This window comes from Electrophorus electricus, chromosome 2 (genome assembly GCF_041902795.1).
Source record: "Electrophorus electricus isolate QZ-2024a chromosome 2, ASM4190279v1, whole genome shotgun sequence".
NCBI lineage: Eukaryota > Metazoa > Chordata > Actinopteri > Gymnotiformes > Gymnotidae > Electrophorus > Electrophorus electricus.
In genome coordinates this window covers 1,465,667-1,485,662 of record NC_137498.1, presented here as the reverse complement: position 1 = coordinate 1,485,662, position 19,996 = coordinate 1,465,667, and the positions used below count along the sequence as shown (strand labels likewise).

The following is a 19,996-nucleotide window of genomic DNA, read 5'->3' as shown; positions in this document are numbered from 1 at the left end:
TGTGCAGTCATGTGGGTCTCCATCCTCCTCCGTAGGAAGGAGCGTAGCTGGTTTCAGTGTTGTACACCTTTTAACAGTTATGTTAGGCATGTCTAGGGGGGTAGTGTGGTATCGCAGCCATCGTTGGGCTGATAGGTGTGACACTCTTTGGTCCTGCAGTATTCGGTGTACTATGTGTGGGACTAAGACAGTAAGAGGGGAGTATGCCACTATATCTCTTGAGGCTAGTACAGCTTTCTCGGCAGCTGCCACTGTTCTGAGGCAAGTTGGTGTGTTCCATGCTTCTGGCATAGGACTGATGTCATGTAGCCACCTTTCTCATCTACCATCTGAGTGAAAGGTTTGTTGGGATCTGGTAACCTTAGGGCAGGCAGGCTTTGCGGTGCTTGTTTTAATTCTACAAATGCCTTTTCTGCCTCTGGGGTCCAGGCCAACTGTATCGCGTTCCTGGCTTTAGTGGGAATAATGGCTCGTAACGGTCCCTCCAATTCTGCATAGGATGGAATGAACATGCGACAGTAGGAACACATGCCTAAGAAAGACAACACTTGTTTCTTTGTGGTTGGTTTAGGTAGTAAAATTATAGCTTGTGCTCGGTTTTGAGAGAGTCTGTGTGTATTTCCCTTAATAATGTTCCCTAAGAAGGTTACTTCCTCTTTACAGTTCTGCAATTTCTCTCTTCTAGCTTTATGTCCTGCAGCTAAATGTTTTAACAGGCACAGGGTGGCTTGTTTGCACAACAATCATTCACGTATTGCAGCAGGGTTGTGCCTGCAGGAATGGTAAGACCTTCTAAACTTTGTTTTAATGGCGTTTTATAGATGGTTGGCGATTCACAATAGCCCTGACAGAGGCGGGTGAATGTGTAGGGTTTTTCTTCAAAGGAGAAAGCAAACCACAAATGGCTATCTGGATATAGGGATACGCTAAAGAAAGCATTCGCCAGGTCCATGACGGTGACGGTTCTCTTCCTTTTATACACCGACAGTGGCGATAACGCCCAAAGAAAGAAATGAAAAACAAGTCCTTAAACGATCTTATCGTCGTTAAACGATGATTATACATGTGCTGTCTAAGCACATAATACTCCCTCTGCCCTGTCGCTGAACCCCATGAACAGAAACAGATATGTAAGCATCATATGAAACGTCTGGTTTTGGCACCACGCTTCCTCTTTTGCAATGCAATGGTCTGCCGGCTTATCCTGCTTATTGCACACAAGGCTTTTGTAAGCTTAACTGTTGCATTATTACTGCCTGATCATATGTTGTGACTATAGAAACACACAAAGCTCATTGAATTCCATAACAATAAGTTTACATTTTTATGATTTAGACATAAATATGGATAAAAACTCTACGATTATACATTATAGTTGTAAATTAGGCTTTAGTGTTTGTTTTTGGACAAGTATTTCTTCCTGTTATAACTTTAGGTGTCATAGTTTACTAGTAGCAAATTGATGGTCTTCATTTCCTCATAAAACAAGATCTTTTACCTTAAAGAGTCCAAAACGTGGGGAGTCCCCCCTCCTGAAGAGACAAACACAGTAGCGGGTCTAATGAAATTCTAGTCATATTTGGACACTCTGAAAGTGAGTACTGAGCAGAGAGCTGCTGGAGCAGCTATTTCAGAGCTCAGTCAGGCCTCTCCTCCAGTCAGCCAGTGAGGAGACCAGTGTTGGGACACTTTGGGATCCTACACAGCCTTAATGCACACTGTAAGTCATCCAGGGTCACAATGAGAGAGTGGATCATAGTTCAGCTTTGAATGGTCCTCCATCTTGTCTGTGTGTCTCCTAACGGCGCTCTGCACAGGCAGCAGTGGAGGACAGTGAGAGGATCTTTACTGAGCTGATCCGCTCCATTGAGAAAAAACGCTGTGAGGTGAGAGAGCTGATCAGAGATCAGGAGAAGGCTGAACTGAGTCAACCTGAAGAACTCCTGGGTCAACTGGAGCAGGAGATTGCTGATCTTAAGAGGAGAGACACTGAGCTGGAGCAGCTCTCCCACACAGAGGATCACATCCATTTCCTCCAGGTAACAAACTCTGTCTCAGCTACAGAGGAACCTGCTCCTCATTAAGTTTCTATAATGACTCTTCACAAATGTTTGTTAAGGCAACAATAAATAAAACATTAGAAAATATATACTGTACTGTATTTTTAATTCTTGTCTATGATGTTGTTCTCTGTAGAGTTTCCCATCCCTCTGTATCTCTTCTGGATCTGTGGACTCATACAGCATCTCTGTCCATCAACATCCCTCATTTGATGGAGTGAAGAAATCTCTCTCTGATCTGAAGGAGCGAATAGAGACATTCTGCAGAGAGGAATTGGAACAGTGTGTCTCCACACGGTAAGAGTAATAACACAGCAGCAATAACACAACAGAAACATCACAGCATTTCCAAGCATCAAAATGGTGGAATATGTCTTTGTATTGTCCCATTATTGCTGACCATAGTCTTGATGGGAGATGTGAGTCCATTTGGTTCTTTGGGTGGTTAGAGGAGCAACAGAACATGGTGTCAGAAGTGGGATGGTGCTGTAGAGACCATCAGGAGTGAATCATGGTTAAGAACCCACCCTCTGCTGTTAGGGGGATGGTATAAAGCCCAGTGTGTGAACCCTGGTGAGGGACAGGGGTGTGACCCTGGATGATGAAGGGCTGGAGTGTGGAGGACCCATGGAAGGAGTGTAGTGGAGGTGTGTTCTCCCCAATGGGGAAGGCAGAGACCATCACCCCCTGAAGGAGAGAGGCTGATGTGATGGGGATTGTCACTTTAGGCAGGTTAAATAGATATAATCTGTAATCTATAAACTATAATCTAGCAGCTATAATCACACAGATTTGTGTGATAATAGTTTGAAAGTGATTCTTATATTAAATAAACAAAAAAAACCAGTAAACCTCAGCCATATATAGAAACAATCAGAGGAGAGAAAGAAAATCAAAGATGAGACTGATCCAGTGTTGTCCAGTGAGGATGGTGTTTCCTTTGGGGTCTGGATCCTTCCATGGTTTCTTCCCTGTGATGGTTTCGGAGTTTCTCTTTTCACTGTCACCTTTGTCTTGTTCATTAGGGGTCCAGCCCTGGTTCCTGGAATGTGGATTTGAGAAAACTCTGTTGTTACAGGTTACGGATTGCTGGCTCCGCCTCTTCTTGCATGCGTTCAATTATCTTATGTATTAAACTTCTCTCTCCAGTACTGAGGTGTGTGTGGTGTGTAGTGGGTTTCAGTATGAACCTGCCATTGCTACCATGGTAACTGACACTGTGTAATTGTTAAATATTCATTAAGAAAATGTATGAGGACAGTAACAAATACAGATAAGTTTATTTAAATTATTTTGTAAATTAAACCTAAAATACTAAATTAAACCTAACAGAGACAATTATTTTAATTTAATTTAATTTAATACATTTTGTGAATTAATCCTAAAATGCTCTTTTTCAGATTTCACAGACAATTTTATTTTTATTTAATTTAATATATTTTGTCAATTAATCCTGTTTCTGTTTCTCCACAGCTGCAGCAGTTCCGATTTTACGATCACAGCCACAGACCAGAGAAGATTTCCTGAAATGTAACACACAGACACACACACACAAAGAGAGAGAGAGAGAAACACATTTTTCTGATTTCAGTATGAAAACAGTAACCAACAGACACATCTATCTTTACTGAAATGAATATAAATTAATACATTTTGTGAATTAAACCTAAAATGCTCTTTTTCAGATTTCTGTCAGCTGACTCTGAATCCCAACACAGCACACCGTCGCCTCATTCTGTCTGAGAAGAACAGAGTGGTGACAAACAGTAGGAGAGTCCAGCCATACTCTGATCATCCAGAGAGATTTGACTACTGGCTTCAGGTGTTGTGTAAGGAGAGTGTGTGTGGACGCTGTTACTGGGAGGTTGAGTGGAGCAGTGGGGGATGGGTGGACATATCAGTCTCATATAAAGATATCAGCAGGAAAGGACGGGGTAATAAGTGTGGGTTTGGACACAACACTCAGTCCTGGAGTCTGTGGTGTTCTTCTAATCTCTCTTTCTGGCACAACCATATTGAGATGGTTGGCATGGATGAGCACTGTTTGAGCACTGAGAATTAACCTTTTTTTTTTTTATTACATTTTCTTGCCCATTGTAAGGTTATGTTCACTGAAACTGAGTCTGAGGGTTTGTATCTGAGGGTCTCTTAAACCTCACTAGTCATTTGATTGTTGTGTTTGGGGTCAGTCAGAGGAGGATGGCCACCTGGTATTCAGGTGAATCATGTGTAGAAACTAAAAACTGACCAACCTCACCCTCATTCAGCTCATATCCAGCCAAAGACACTTTCAAAGGTTGTGCCATAGTTAGGTAGGAGAGTATCATAACAAATTAAATGTTCAGATGGAAAACAATTAGTTCTCTATCAGAAAATGAATGTATTTTTAGAGTTTACACAGAGTTTACTGAGGTTACAGTACGGAGGGAAGGATTCAACAACCCTGCACCATTGCAGTATTTATCTCACTCAAAGCAGCGCACCGGTCCCATCTGAGCCATCTGGTCAACCTCACATACCCGACCTGCCTGCCCTACCTGACCCAACTACCAGATTTGTGTTCTCACCATGAAAAACTGACCAAGGTATTTTACCTTTGTGCAGGAACACAGAGGCCATGAAACAGTGTGCACTGCAGCAGAAAGAACCCAGAAACTCGTTAGACTTTAACAACTTGTACCAGTTGTACAGCATCTCTACCACAATGTCCTCCCTACACAGAGTTCACCCTCCATTCACTCAGCCCCTCTGTGCTGGCTTCTGGGTTACTGAACAATCAGATGGACTCTGTGATCCTAAATGTGACCTGCATGTGGTATATACGGAATATTAAAGTGCAGGAACATGTGACACTCTCCAGATTACATCATCATTACATCATCATGGCCTCATCATGCTTCTCCTGCTCACTGCTATGCTGGACCTGGAGATGTTGAGTGTCAACTCATCTTAAACTACACTATTGACTCTCAGTTCTGAAGAACCACAAGCTGGTCAAAGTGTGCTGACAACTCCAAGAGAAGGTGAGGGTTGGGGCTCTCACCTTGGCAAACTACCTGATTTGCACTATTGTACAGACTAAATCTGTACATGTTATTGATGTGTGATATCATTCAAGACACAGCTGCACTGTCTTTTTGTAATACGTTGCCTTAATGTATAATAGGATTTAAACTGTCATTCCAATGGTTTGATTACCAGAACTAATTCTGACTTATTAAACGTAAATGTATTTAATGTGGTAAAAGTATTTCATGTGGGTTACAGATTCATAGTGACACATGAGAATGTCTAAGCCCTACAAAATAAAACATAGAGCTGTCAGGAGTAATAGCTTCTCTAATATTGTTGCTGTCTGCAGTCTCTTATACCTTTAGGGTACTGAACCTTTATGTATGCAACATACATTTACTATCAAGCTTTTGAGATGGTGATTCAGATAATGATGCAGTTCTCACTTTCTCCTTTAGGTGTCAGTGTTATGTTTAATTTTGATAATTATACGTACATTTCATATATTTTCATATATAATTCTAATTTTATGTAAATAAATATGAAATTCTAATTTGATGTAATATTTAGATTTTTCTATTATTTAACAATGATTGACTTTTTTATTTGTTGAATATTTTAAATGTCTGCATGTTTCCAGTTCAGATTTATTATTTTAATGACATTAATATATTAAAAATATATAGAAAATATATGCAAGTAATCAAGTTAGAAATCAAGCACTCACACAGTTCATACCATCGGTCTGTCATCCATAATGTAAAAACATTTTTAATATTGGAGCTACCCAGATTCTGTCACGGGACGCTCTCCCCCCCATGAGTCATGTGGTACGGCCTGCCGTGTGCAGGGGTTTCACCCATGTTTGACTTCTTTTTCTCCTCTCTCCTCAGATGAAATTCTTCAACTTCTGACTTCCAGCAATCTGACTACATGTCCGCTGGAACCAATTCCTTCTGCTCTGTTCCAGACAATCGCAAGAGATCTGCTTCCTTTCATCTCTGTCATCATCAACAACTGCTTATCTTCTGGATACGTGCCTACTGCATTCAAAAACGCCAGGGTGGTACCAATCCTCAAGAAGGCCACAGCTCCAGTGTTACTATTTCTGTGACCGGTATCACTTCTCTCTTTCCTCTCAAAAGCCCCTGAACGAGCAGTTTATAATAAATTGACTCTTTTTCTCACCCAGAACCAGCTGTATGATCCCAATCAGTCTGGCTACAAACCGGCACATTCTACAGAAATGGCCTTCATAGCAGTGACTGAGAAAGTTCATGCTGCTAAAGCTGCCAAACAGTCATCTGTTTTGATTCTCCTAGACCTTTCAGCCGCCTTTGACACAGTGAACCACAAAATTCTTCCCTCTGTTCTCTCCAGGCTTCGTGTGACTGGCTCTGCTTGGAGATGGTTTCAGTCCCATCTGGAGGGACGGTCCTATCAGGTGACAAGGAGAGGATCCACATCCAAACCATGTAGACTCTCCACTGGTGTTCCACAAGGCTCAGTATTAGGTCCCCTTCTCTTCTCTTTGTATACGCGTTCCTTGGTGATGTAATATCTTCTCATGGTTTCTCCTACCACTGCTATGCCGATGACACTCAATTATTTCTTTCTCTTCCACCCTCTGACACGCAGATCTCCAGACGTATCTCAACATGCTTGACTGACATCGCGTCATGGATGACAGCCCACCACTTGAAGCTCAACCCCAGGTTCTGTTCATCCCAGGTACTCCCAACCCTTACCATAAACTCACTGTTTCCTTTGAGAACTCCCTGGTATCACCATCCGAAGCTGCCCGTAGCCTGGGCATAACTTTGGACAACAAGTTGTCGTTCTCAACTCATGTTTCTAATCTAACCTGGTCTTGCAGATTCCTCCTTTGTAACATAGGAAGGATTCGACCCTTTCTCTCGCAGGAAGGTACCCAGGTGCTTGTGCAGTCTCTTGTGATCTCAAAGCTAGACAACTGCAACTCACTACTTGCTGGTCTTCCTCTAAGAGCCATCAAAACTCTACTTGTCCAGAATGCAGCAGCATGACTGGTCTTCAATCTTCTGAAGTTCACACGTTACTCCACTGCTGCGCTCCTTTCATTGGGTCCCTGTAGCCTTGATGCTTGCCTACAAAGCCAAAAATGGACCAGCCCCTTCATACATGAGGACAATGGTCAAAGCCCAATCCATACCTTAGATCTCATTTGTACTGTCTCTCTGTGTTTGCCGTCTACGCTGCCTTTCCTGTTAATGTTTACCCGGTATTGCTGTCTGTCTTTGATTTTGTTCAGTGTTTGTTTATTAAAACTAAATGTTTCTTTATTCTATTTGTCACGATCATTTTGGTTTCCCTTGTTAGTTCCGTTTCACGTAACATGCAAGGCACTTTGCACGTGTGTTTGCCCTCGCTCACCACCCCTTCTGCGTTACTTCAAATGCAGATTGAAGACCCATGTATTTGCAGAATATTTAAAGGACAAATGACACTGCTCCCATATTTATTGACTAAATTAATATAGTAGGGTATTGTTTAGGTTGTTTAACACACTCTAGCATTTATTGTTTATAGCACTTATCAGTGTTTAAGACAGACCTTATGTATTTTGTAGTTCTAGGTATCAACATTCATCCCTGTATTCTACAGTATTCTAGTTCATTGGTATGTTTGATTCTAACCTACTGTACTAGGATATATTCTATGAGTAAATGACAAAGCACTTTTGTAAGTCGCTCTGGATAAGAGCGTCTGCTAAATGCCATAAATGTAAATTAAATTAATGAAGCGAAACTCACAGTTGATCCTCCACTGATATGTCCACCCCTCCCCCACTGCTCCACTCAACCTCCCAGTAACAGCGTCCACACACACTCTCCTTACACAACACCTGACACCAGCATTCAAATCTCTATGGATGATCAGAGTATGGCTGGTCTCCTCTCACCAGAGTTCACACTACACACCCTCCAAACTCCCCTCGCCACAGAGTTCACACTACACACCTTTAACACTCCCCTCACCACAGAGTTCACACTACACACCTTTAACACTCCCCTCACCACAGAGTTCACACTACACACCTTTAACACTCCCCTCACCACAGAGTTCACACTACACACCCTCCAAACTCCCCTCACCACAGAGTTAACACTACACACCTTTAACACTCCCCTCACAACAGAGTTCACACTACACACCTTTAACACTCCCCTCACCACAGAGTTCACACTATACACCTTTAACACTCCCCTCACCAGAGTTCACACTACACACCCTCCACACTCCTCTCACCACAGAGTTCACACTACACACCTTTAACACTCCCCTCACCACAGAGTTCACACTATACACCTTTAACACTCCTCTCACCAGAGTTCACATTATACACCCCCCACACTCCTCTCACCAGAGATTTCGCACTACACACCCTCCACAATCTCCTAACCAGAGTTCACACTATACACCATTAACACTCCCCTCACCACAGAGTTCACACTACACACCCTCCACAATCCCCTCACCACACAGTTCACACTACACACCTTCCACTCTCAGCCTGTCCTCCAGGTTCAAATGATCAGACTGACTGGATGATCTATGGTTAAATATTATTTTAGATTTGTGGAATGATCAAGAAATGTGTTTGAGTATTAGAGTATGATCAGAAAACATATTCATTCTACCTTCTTTGAGGAAAGTTGTTCAGGGTCAGATTAACACCCCCAAACCACAGCTATACCTGCACACACTGAGAGGACAAGGGACCACAACCACACACAGATACCACAGGCACATGCACCAACAGAAACCTCTCTACTGGCTCCCCTGAGATAGTTACAGATTCTTCAAGGTGAGGGAGTCAGGTAAACCCTATGTACATACAAGCAGGTACAGGGTGACATCTAGTGGTCATATAGAGGTAGTACGAGGGCAAGACTAATTATATCAGCCAATAGCGATCCACTCCGTAAAGAGCAAAATAAAAGAAACCAAAAGAGTTTTCCAGTCCCTCAGACCACACGAGGTTTCAATCGTGTCGGGGTCCCGTCGGATGTTCTTGTGAAGTCTCCGTCCTCCTCACAAACTCTAGGTCGGGCTCTCCGTCTTAATCAGGCAGAATAAAAGTCCCTCCTTGCACGCAACAAAGGTCTCGTGTTCAGAGAATAACGGTGTTCTGAGCTCGTGCTGCCTCGTTAGCAGATTCGGTGCACGATCGGCCAGGTTATCGTGTACTTTTCTAGCTCACCAGCTCTCGCCTGAAAGCTCAGATAACAACAGTGACAAAATGTGGGAATGCTACTAACCAACACGAAAGTGGTTTAGACGACATTTACTTCCAAAGCCTCCAAATGAAAACTATCCGTCTCACAGCCGAGCTCTCTGCTCATGAACTTCTCACTGTGCGCTCTCTTGTCTCGCCTCTCTCTCTGGAACAATTCAAGTAAGACATTGAACAGAAAATAGAGAAATCTATCTAATTAAAAAATGAGAAAAGAATATTGGCGTGTACACATAAAATGAGGCTGTACCGGGCACATGCGCTCTCTGTCCACCAGACCAACTTTACACTTAACGCCATTCACCAGTCCATCTTGGACTCACTGGCGCCCTCTGGTGTTCTGCAGTCATATTGTGATTTAACCGGAGGAATGTGAAGTGTCAGGACTCCTCATAAACCAGCTCTGGGTTGATTATTCTAATCCAGTTGATCCCAGATACAGTAGTTCTGATCACTGTGTCTATTGGTGTATGGCTCTGGTTAAACTGTCCTGGTCCTGTGTGTGGGTGTGGTCTCTCCTCCTCTCAGTGTCTCCAGGTAGAGCTGGGGTTTGGTTACTCTGGCCCTCCCTCTTTATCTGGTGCTCCTCCTCTTTGGGGAGGGGCCTCTGGGTGGAGGGATTACAGTGTCTGAAGTACTTCAAAAATGTATTTGGACAACTCAAATAATAAATTGCGTGTTTAGGTACTGAAAATTTCTCATTTATCTGAAATTACTGTTGACAGATTTTAATGAGACTGGAATGTAATCAGACTGATGTATCAGTGAGAAAGATATTCCAGTGGGGAATGAAGAGTGAAAGACCCTCAGATGGAAACACTACACATTTACTGAACACAGACTTAAAACTGAAAGACAAATGTGTCAAATGAAACAAAATAAATTAAAACTGTAAACCTTCAAAACAGCAAACTAAACAAAGAGCACCAACAGCAGAAGCATTCTATAAACTAAATTGTTCCCAAATGACAACTCCAATAAATGCTGAAATGTGTTTATTATAATGTACTTTAATCACCACAAGAGGGCATCACAACATGGAGAGGAGGAAAGTTAAAGGAATGAAGGATAAAGATAAAGGAATGAAGGATAAAGATAAAGGAATGAAGGATCATTTCCAACTCCAACCAGATTGGGTATGAGATTGGAGAGAGTTTTAGACTCTGAAGTTCCTCTTGTTTACATGTTTTACTCTGTGACACTATGATTTATCTAATATAAAGAACAGATGTATAAACTGGTCTTGTTTTTAGTATTTGGAGAAACAAGTGTAGTATTTTATGTAGTATTATGTAGTATTTACATGTAGGAGTTAAAATATGGAGATGACGATGCATTACTCACAATCACCAACTCAACATTACGGTGACCCAAATAAGCAGACAGTTATCCAAATACTTTTGGTTATCTAAAATGGAAGGGCTATGAGCTGTAAGTCCATCTGTTGTACATGCACATACCTTTAAATTAAAATTTACATTCTGCACTTTAACCTTATTGTTTCATTTAATGTCAAGTGTGCTTGATAATAGAACAAGCACAACAAATTCAGTGTCACTGATCAAATATGTACAGGGGATTCAGAAAGGATTCATAACTCTGATCAATGGCAAATTTCCCTATTTCAAATTAAATCTAAATCATAATTAAATGTGCTAAAAGTGAATGTGTGTGAATTCTTTCTGAATCCACTACATGTATTGCTTGCCAAAAAGGAAGATGCAATGTCTTATAAGATGCATGGAGTGTGATGAAAACAGTAAAATGTATAATGTAATTTTGCACCAATAATTATAATAGTAAGAAGTTTATTCTCCTATTCTTTGTTTCTTTAGGAATAGTTTTGTAGTAATAAGTTTAGAAAAGATTGCCCATGGTACCTGCTACATGTTTAATACTTTTACATCCCTTTATAAAGTGAATCTGTAACGGTGCCCGAGTGCTGCAGGGCGTGGAGCAGGACGCACAGACTCTCTCAGCGTTGTGAAACATTTAATGACACAAACATATAGACAAGGGTGGCACTCACACGTAACAGTTATGGTGAACATGAAGACACTTGGGAAAACGATTAACATAGGCTGGACAAACCTACAAACATACAACTTCAGACCCTAACACACAGACAAACAATAACCACCCGTGAGGCATGCACTGACTGGGGTTTAAATAGACACACACATATTTAACACGTAATCCCATACCGGTCACAGAAATAGTAACACTGGAGCTGTGGCCTTCTTGAGGATTGGTACCACCCTGGCGTTTTTGAATGCAGTAGGCACGTATCCAGAAGATAAGCAGTTGTTGATGATGACAGAGATGAAAGGAAGCAGATCTCTTGCGATTGTCTGGAACAGAGCAGAAGGAATTGGTTCCAGCGGACATGTAGTCAGATTGCTGGAAGTCAGAAGTTGAAGAATTTCATCTGAGGAGAGAGGAGAAAAAGAAGTCAAACATGGGTGAAACCCCTGCACACGGCAGGCCGTACCACGTGACTCATGGGGGGGAGAGCGTCCCGTGACAGAATCTGGGTAGCTCCAATATTAAAAATGTTTTTACATTATGGATGACAGACTGATGGTATGAACTGTGTGAGTGCTTGATTTCTAACTTGATTACTTGCATATATTTTCTATATATTTTTAATATATTAATGTCATTAAAATAATAAATCTGAACTGGAAACATGCAGACATTTAAAATATTCAACAAATAAAAAAGTCAATCATTGTTAAATAATAGAAAAATCTAAATATTACATCAAATTAGAATTTCATATTTATTTACATAAAATTAGAATTATATATGAAAATATATGAAATGTACGTATAATTATCAAAATTAAACATAACACTGACACCTAAAGGAGAAAGTGAGAACTGCATCATTATCTGAATCACCATCTCAAAAGCTTGATAGTAAATGTATGTTGCATACATAAAGGTTCAGTACCCTAAAGGTATAAGAGACTGCAGACAGCAACAATATTAGAGAAGCTATTACTCCTGACAGCTCTATGTTTTATTTTGTAGGGCTTAGACATTCTCATGTGTCACTATGAATCTGTAACCCACATGAAATACTTTTACCACATTAAATACATTTACGTTTAATAAGTCAGAATTAGTTCTGGTAATCAAACCATTGGAATGACAGTTTAAATCCTATTATACATTAAGGCAACGTATTACAAAAAGACAGTGCAGCTGTGTCTTGAATGATATCACACATCAATAACATGTACAGATTTAGTCTGTACAATAGTGCAAATCAGGTAGTTTGCCAAGGTGAGAGCCCCAACCCTCACCTTCTCTTGGAGTTGTCAGCACACTTTGACCAGCTTGTGGTTCTTCAGAACTGAGAGTCAATAGTGTAGTTTAAGATGAGTTGACACTCAACATCTCCAGGTCCAGCATAGCAGTGAGCAGGAGAAGCATGATGAGGCCATGATGATGTAATGATGATGTAATCAGGAGAATGTCACATGTTCCTGCACTTTAATATTCCGTATATACCACATGCAGGTCACATTTAGGATCACAGAGCCCATCTGATTGTTCAGTAACCCAGAAGCCAGCACAGCGGGGCTGAGTGAATGTGGACTCTGTGTAGGGAGGACATTGTGGTAGAGACTCAGTACAACTGGTACAAGTTGTTAAAGTCTAACAAGTTTCTGGGTTCTTTCTGCTGCAGTGCACACTGTTTCATGGCCTCTGTGTTCCTGCACAAAGGTAAAATACCTTGGTCAGTTTTTCATGGTGAGAACAAAAATCTGGTAGTTGGGTCAGGTAGGGCAGGCAGATCGGGTGTGTGAGGTTGGCCAGATGGCTCAGATGGGACCGGTGCGCTGCTTTGAGTGAGATAAATACTGCAATGGTGCAGGGTTGTTGAATCCTTCCCTCCGTACTGTAACCTCAGTAAACTCTGTGTAAACTCTAAAAATACATTCATTTTCTGATAGAGAACTAATTGTTTTCCATCTGAACATTTAATTTGTTATGATACTCTCCTACCTAACTATGGCACAACCTTTCAAAGTGTCTTTGGCTGGATATGAGCTGAATGAGGGTGAGGTTGGTCAGTTTTTAGTTTCTACACATGATCCACCTGAATACCAGGTGGCCATCCTCCTCTGACTGACCCCAAACACAACAATCAAATGACTAGTGAGGTTTAAGAGACCCTCAGATACAAACCCTCAGACTCAGTTTCAGTGAACATAACCTTACAATGGGCAAGAAAATGTAATAAAAAAAAAAAGGTTAATTCTCAAAACAGTGCTCATCCATGCAAAAAAACAATAAATGTTACAGTAGACTGAAACTGCATTATTGCAAATCAACACAAGAGGGCAGCTTAAGTAAGTAAATAAGAGGAAGTCTTTAATGTAAGTCTTTATTGTAAGTATTTATTGCCATTATACTTCAAATTAATTTTGTTTGCCAAGCTCCCCAAGGTAGCTAAGATTTATATCTATCTATCTATCTATCTATATATATATATATATATATATATATATATATATATATATATATATAACTGTATCTATCTATCTATCTATCTATATATATATATATATATATATATATATATATATATATATATATATATATATATAACTGTATATATAAGAGTAAAATTGCAGTATAAATGATAAATTACAGTATAACAAATTACACTGAATTAGAAGCTGTGCAGGATGAGCAGCACAAGTTATGATACAGTCTAATAAAATTATGCAGAATTTAAAAGTGCATTTACATTTTTGTAAATAGAATAAAAAGAAGAATAAAATTAAAATTACAGTGTGAAATAAACTAATTGTGTAATATAAGTGTGTATGCATGAAATGCGATATGCAGAGTGTACAAGATGACAGTGTGTAGTCAGTGACTGGGGTGTAACAGCCTAATACAGGTGATCCCAGATACAGGAGACGAGGCATTACAGATCTGATCCCAGATACAGGTGAGTTATAGACCTGATCCCAGATATAAAGCAATAAAGATCCCAGCAATAAAGCAATGACAAATTAAATTCCACAGTACAAGGAATAAAGTAAGTTATTTATATATATATATATATATATATATATATATATATATATATATATATATATATATATATATATATATATATATATATGAGAGAGAGAGAGAGAGCAGACAGTTCAGACAGAGGTCCTTCCTCAACTCTGCATATAAAAGTAATATTTAGGATTGTTTGGTAATTCAAAAATGTCTTAAGTAAAATATAATAATATTTAAATGAACACTGTGGTATAAACAGTGTGGTATAAATCAGTAAAGTTTTATATGTAAAACCTCTTTCTACTTACAGCTCCTCTTTTGACACGCCCTGTTCTAATGACTTCATTTTCATTTGCCTCCAGCATGTCAGTGTGCATGAATGTTACATCTACTCATGTGGTTATTTGTAAAGTGTGTAGACGGATTGTGTCTGTTTATTCTCCTCTTCCCTGAACTCCTGTGATCAGTGATGGAAACAGGTGCAGCTGAAAGACTAATGTGTGCAGATACTCACTAAAACTGATCTGACTCCAAATTACATCAACTTAATGAAGTGAAATAACACATTATTTTGGATCACATAACCTCACAGTTGAGCCTCCATAGACCCCAAACCCAGCATAGAGGGGCTGAGTGAATGTGGTGTGGACTGTGTGTAGGAGGGTCATTGTGTCAGAGACTCTGTAGAAGGACAGAGTTACTGCACTGTGATCCACATACACTCCTATTCTGGAGGACGGTGGAACTGAGATCTCAGTCTCAATGTTGTTGTGCCAGAAAGAGAGAGTAGAAGAACATACCAGACTCCAGGACTGAGTGTTGTGTCCAAACCCACACTTATTACCCCGTCCTTTCCTGCTGATATCTTTATATGAGAGTGATATGAACACCCCTCCCCCACTGCTCCACTCAACCTCCCAGTAACAGCGTCCACACACACTCTCCTTACACAACACCTGAGTCCAGTAGTTAAATCTCTCTGGATGTTCAGAGTATGGCTGGACTCTCTTACTGTTTGTCACCACTCTGTTCCTCTCAGACAGAATGAGGCGACGGTGTGCTGTGTTGGGATCCAGAGTCAGCTGACAGAAATCTAAAAAAGAGCATTTTAGGTTTAATTTACAAAATGTATTAATTTATATTAATTTCAGTAAAGATACATTTGTCTGTTGGTTACTGTTTTCATACATTTCCGTATGAAATATTTAAAGATTATACTGTGCTAGTTACTATGGTAGCAACAGCAGATTCATACTGAAATCAGCTAAATGTGTTTCTCTTTCTGTGTTTGTGTGTGTGTGTGTGTGTGTGTGTGTGTGTGTGTGTGTGTGTGTGTGTGTGTGTGTGTGTGTGTGTGTGTGTTACATTTCAGGAAATCTTCTCTGGTCTTTGGCTCTGGTGGTAACATCTGAACTGCTGCAGCTGTGGAGAAACAGAATCAAAATATCCAACAGAATGAATGAGGCCCAAATGCTCCATTTAGAACCTGATCAGACTAACAGTGGGATTATATGTGGATTATTTATTTAAAAACAAAACATTCCTGAATCTTACTGTGAATAACGGACTTTGGCAAAGTTCAGTCAGTTTATTCAGGAAGATTATTTGTCTTCATTTGTGTCTCAGTTATTCTCTCTTCTTTCCCTCAATCCCCCCCCCCCCCCGCCATGTGTGTGTGTGTGTGTGTGTCTGTGTGTGTCTGTGTGTGTGTGTTATTAATTTCATGACTGGTTACAGTAGGTTAAGTAGGTTACAGACACAGTCAGTTATATTCCTAAACGTTTAATTACTATGTGAAAATAAAATGATCTATATTTTGTTTTTTATACTTTATAAATGTACTATCCGAAAGCCCAGTGGTATATTTGGTTTTTCACACACGTGCACACACACACACACACACACACACACACACACACACACACACACACACACAAACAAAACAACCCCACACCCTACACAAATCTTCATTCTCTCTCCTGTTTGTTTCTATATATTGGTGAGGTTTAATGGGGTTTGTTGTTGTTTATTTAATAGAAGAATCAGTTTCAAACTATTATCACACAAATGTGTGTGATTATTGCTGCCAGTTTATATTTTATAGATTACAGATTATGGCTGTTTAACCTGCCTGAAGTGACAATCCCCATCACATCAGCCTCTCTCCTTCAGGGGGTGATGGTCTCTGTCACCACACTGCCTTCCCCATTGAGGAGAGCACACCTCCACTACACCCCTTCCATGGGTCCTAAACACTCATGCCCTTCATCATCCAGGGTCACGCCCCTGTCCCTCACCAGGGTTCACACACTGGGCATTATACCATCCCCCTAACAGCAGAGGGTGGGTTCTTAACCATGAACACACTCCTGATGGTCTCTACAGCACCATCCCACTTCTGACACCACATTCTGTTGCTCCTATTACCATGTGGAGAGATTTTGCTGAATTCCTCTTTGCAGAATGTCTCTATTTGCTCCTTCAGATCAGAGAGAGATTTCTTCACTCCATCAAATGAGGGATGTTGATGGACAGAGATGATGTATGAGTCCACAGATCCAGAAGAGACACAGAGGGACGGGAAACTCCAGAGAGAACAACATCATGGGCAAGAATGAATGTGAACTAGAGTACAATATATATTTTCTAATTTTTTATTTATTGTTGCCTTAACAAACATTTGTGAAGAGTCATTATAGAAACTTAATGAGGAGCAGGTTCCTCTGTAGCTGAGACAGAGTTTGTTACCTGGAGGAAATGGATGTGATCCTCTGTGTGGGAGAGCTGTTCCAGCTCAGTGTCTCTCTTCTTAAGATCAGCAATCTCCTGCTCCAGTTGATCCAGCAGTCCTTCAGCTTGACTCAGTCCAGTCTTCTCCTGATCTCTGATCAGCTCTCTCACCTCACAGTGTTTTTTCTTAATGGAGCGGATCAGCTCAGTAAAGATCCTCTCACTGTCCTCCACTGCTGTCTGTGCAGAGCGCTGTTAGGAGACACACAGACAAGATGGAGGTCCATTTAAAGCTGAACCATTATCCACTCTCTCACTGTGATCTTGGATGACTTACAGTGCACATTGTGGTTGTGTAGGATCCCAAAGTGTCCCAACACTGGTCTCCTCACTGGCTGACTGGAGGAGAGGCTCTGAAATAGCTGCTCCAGCAGCTCTCTGCTCAGTACTCACCTTAAGAGTATCCACAGCCTGCTTCAGCTCCTGGACCTTATTCTCTTTCTCCTGGATTCTCTGCTGGTGTTTCCTCTGCTCCTCATGTAGCTGAGTCTGGGGGTGAATACAGTATGTTCAGCTGTTTGTAAATGATGAGCTATGAGGTTGAACATTAATGTCAGGTAAGGAGATAAAGTTCACTCTTTTTCCACAGAGATTAGAGACAGTCATGTGTTACACTGGAGGTATAAAAGCATCAGGATGGGTGTTGGCTGTTCTAATGTTCACTGACCAACCTGTACTGTACTAAAGTCTAGTAAAAACAATTGAATTCACCACTATGTTTACCACAGTAATCTCAATTTAAATTGTAATTTTCATATATTTTATTTTTCACATATTTTATTTGCCATTACCTTGTTTAAAAAACCCTCAATTTTAATAAGCAATTTCCAAATATTTCCTATAACAATAACAACTGAAATGAACAATTAGCTTCTTTAATGAAGAAATGCAAGTAATTCTACACAGGAAATAGAATTATCATGAACTGTTTCTATAAGATTTCTTGTTCTCACCTGTTTCTTATTTCTTTCTGCTGCAACTGACACTGTATCATGACCTTTGTGTTCATCCATCATACACAAATAACAAATGAAACTTTGATCAGTACAACAGAAGATCTCAGTCAGTTTAGCATGTTCAGAGCAAATCTTCTCTTGTAGTCTTGAGGAGGCTTTAACCAGCGTGTGTTTCTTAAAGGCAGGAGACTGATAGTGAGGTCTGATATGAGTTTCACAGAAGGAGGCCAGACACACCAAACAGGACTTGATGGCTTTGTGTTTTTTCCCAGTGCAGGAATCACACTCTACATCTCCAGGTCCAGCGTAACAGTGAACAGGAGAAGCAGCTTGGAATTCTGTCTTCTTCAGTTTCTCCACCACTTCAACCAGCATGTAGTTTCTGCGTAGAACAGGTCTTGGAGTGAAAGTCTCTCTGCACTGAGGGCAGCTGTAGACTCCCCTCTGATCATCCTGATACCAGCAGTCATTAATACACACCATACAGAAACTGTGTCCACAGGGAATAGCCACTGGATCCTTCAGTAGATCCAGAAAGACTGGACAGCTGAACTGGTGCTGATCTTCTGAAACTCTGGCCTCTGCCATTTTCCTGCACAGAGAACAATATCATTCCTTCTTTAGTTTTGCACTGGAGGTTTGTGGGTAATGTAGTTTTCTAAGGGAAGCTTATACCAGCAGTTAGCACTTGTGCAAACTGCATGCAGCTGTGTGTGAAGGGTGTGCTGAGGACACTGATGGACAGTCAAAAGACACCAGACACGTGTGTTTAAAACAGCTGTGAGACTCCTGCTTTAATACCCAGCATGTTCTAACACCCTCCTGCTATAACACTCTTTTACTGTTCTTCCATTAGAACACAGATCCACACTGAATAACACTGGATGATCAGATCATTAAACTGGTAGTAAACATCCTCAGTGAAGGTTCTCCCTGAGTTCCCTTCATACCCATCGTTAGGCAGGTGGGGTCCCTGCTAACAGGAGGGTAAAGCTTCAATTATTTATCTGCATTAGGCTTATAGCTCAAGTGTCAAACTGAAAAAAGTTCCATTTGTAAACCAGGATTGTCTGACTGGCAGAATCAGGTATGAAAAAAAATTGCTACATTCCATTTTCATTGAATTTTCCATTCTGGAAGGCACCATTTATTCACCATTATCACAAATTCAGTCTAACATCTTTCTCCTTCATTTTATATCTCTAAACCCTAAAAATAATCTGTATCTTTGTTATATTAATTATACATTTTTCTGCTGTTTAAAGTGGTTATTGAGGTTGGGTATAAACACTCTCTGTAGTACTGTTTAAATGGTTCATTTCGTATTAAGATGTTGTGTAAATCATCAGGCATTTTCCAAAATTTCTAAATGAATTTTCCTGCTTTGATTCTAATTTTCCACTTTCTCAGTGGATATCTAGATATGAACCATCAGTTCCACTAACATCTCCTCAGCAGAGAGGTCAAGACGTTGTCCATCCATGCTTTTATCACTGTCATCACTCTCCCCTGCTGCTCTCTGGATTTCCTTTGCTGCCATGAATCAGTTTGGATGGATGATGTTCAGAACGAAGCCCTCAGACAGAACCAGCCGGACTTCACCAACCTACAAAAAGTAAACAAATAGACAAACACAATTTTAACCCAAACTGTTACTGTCAGAATTCCTGATCAACTCCTGCAGCAGATTAAGTCTGAAACAATCTCTCATTATATTATCACAAAAATGCCCTGATGGCCCCTTTGACAGGACATGATGACCAGAAACCTCAGAATATTTTTAAATGTTTAAGTCTTTATATGTTTCATTTCTATACACGTCTAACTAACATTACTCCTGTTGAACAGAATCGGAAGACTCTGTACTTT

The 19,996-nt window shown here is 40.4% G+C and overlaps 2 protein-coding genes and 1 long non-coding RNA gene across 10 annotated transcripts; 2 read left to right on the top strand and 1 right to left on the bottom strand.

Moving 5' to 3' along the window:
• Window positions 1-719: 719 nt before the first annotated feature.
• On the top strand, window positions 720-3,940 carry LOC145643721 (uncharacterized). Its single transcript, XM_081695338.1, has 5 exons — window positions 720-782; window positions 1,818-2,039; window positions 2,197-2,357; window positions 3,534-3,590; window positions 3,746-3,940. Exons 1-5 carry the CDS (start codon window positions 780-782, stop codon window positions 3,801-3,803), a joined length of 501 nt encoding a protein of 166 aa, XP_081551464.1. The 5' UTR covers window positions 720-779; the 3' UTR covers window positions 3,804-3,940.
• Window positions 3,941-4,123: 183 nt separating this feature from the next.
• On the top strand, window positions 4,124-7,845 carry LOC145643747 (uncharacterized). 3 transcript variants are annotated; one of them, XR_014116074.1, is made up of 6 exons: window positions 4,124-4,645; window positions 4,921-5,083; window positions 5,966-6,189; window positions 6,453-6,586; window positions 6,711-6,803; window positions 6,949-7,845. It is a non-coding gene; the product is annotated as an uncharacterized LOC145643747 (long non-coding RNA). The 3 variants fall into 3 exon arrangements; XR_014116073.1 differs by having other exon boundaries at window positions 5,966-6,586; window positions 6,995-7,845; XR_014116071.1 differs by having other exon boundaries at window positions 5,966-6,586.
• Window positions 7,846-11,558: 3,713 nt separating this feature from the next.
• LOC113568062 (E3 ubiquitin/ISG15 ligase TRIM25-like) lies at window positions 11,559-19,986 on the bottom strand. Of its 6 annotated transcripts, none has more exons than XR_014116029.1 (8): window positions 19,573-19,986; window positions 18,125-18,719; window positions 17,565-17,660; window positions 17,130-17,363; window positions 15,747-15,803; window positions 15,394-15,474; window positions 12,659-13,072; window positions 11,559-11,776 (listed from the first exon to the last, which is right to left on the bottom strand). XR_014116029.1 is itself a non-coding variant. In XM_081695253.1 (6 exons), the coding sequence occupies exons 1-5, from the start codon at window positions 19,665-19,667 to the stop codon at window positions 15,750-15,752; spliced, it is 1,074 nt and encodes a 357-aa protein (XP_081551379.1). In that variant the 5' UTR covers window positions 19,668-19,986; the 3' UTR covers window positions 15,337-15,474; window positions 15,747-15,749. The 6 variants fall into 6 exon arrangements, 1 of the variants encoding a protein (XP_081551379.1); XR_014116030.1 differs by having other exon boundaries at window positions 11,590-11,699; XR_014116032.1 differs by lacking the exon at window positions 12,659-13,072 and having other exon boundaries at window positions 11,682-11,699.
• Window positions 19,987-19,996: the final 10 nt, after the last annotated feature.

Coding starts and splice junctions, on each gene's coding strand:
- LOC145643721 (XM_081695338.1), top strand. Junction 2,358..3,533: donor GAACAGTGTGTCTCCACACG/GTAAGAGTAATA, acceptor GTTTCTCCACAG/CTGCAGCAGTTCCGATTTTA. Junction 3,591..3,745: donor CAGAGAAGATTTCCTGAAAT/GTAACACACAGA, acceptor GCTCTTTTTCAG/ATTTCTGTCAGCTGACTCTG.
- LOC113568062 (XM_081695253.1), bottom strand. CDS start 19,667: ATGGCAGCAAAGGAAATCCAGAGAGCAGCAGGGGAGAGTGATGACAGT. Junction 18,720..19,572: donor GACCTCTCTGCTGAGGAGAT/GTTAGTGGAACT, acceptor TTCTCTGTGCAG/GAAAATGGCAGAGGCCAGAG. Junction 15,804..17,129: donor ATCACATCCATTTCCTCCAG/GTAACAAACTCT, acceptor GTTTCTCCACAG/CTGCAGCAGTTCAGATGTTA.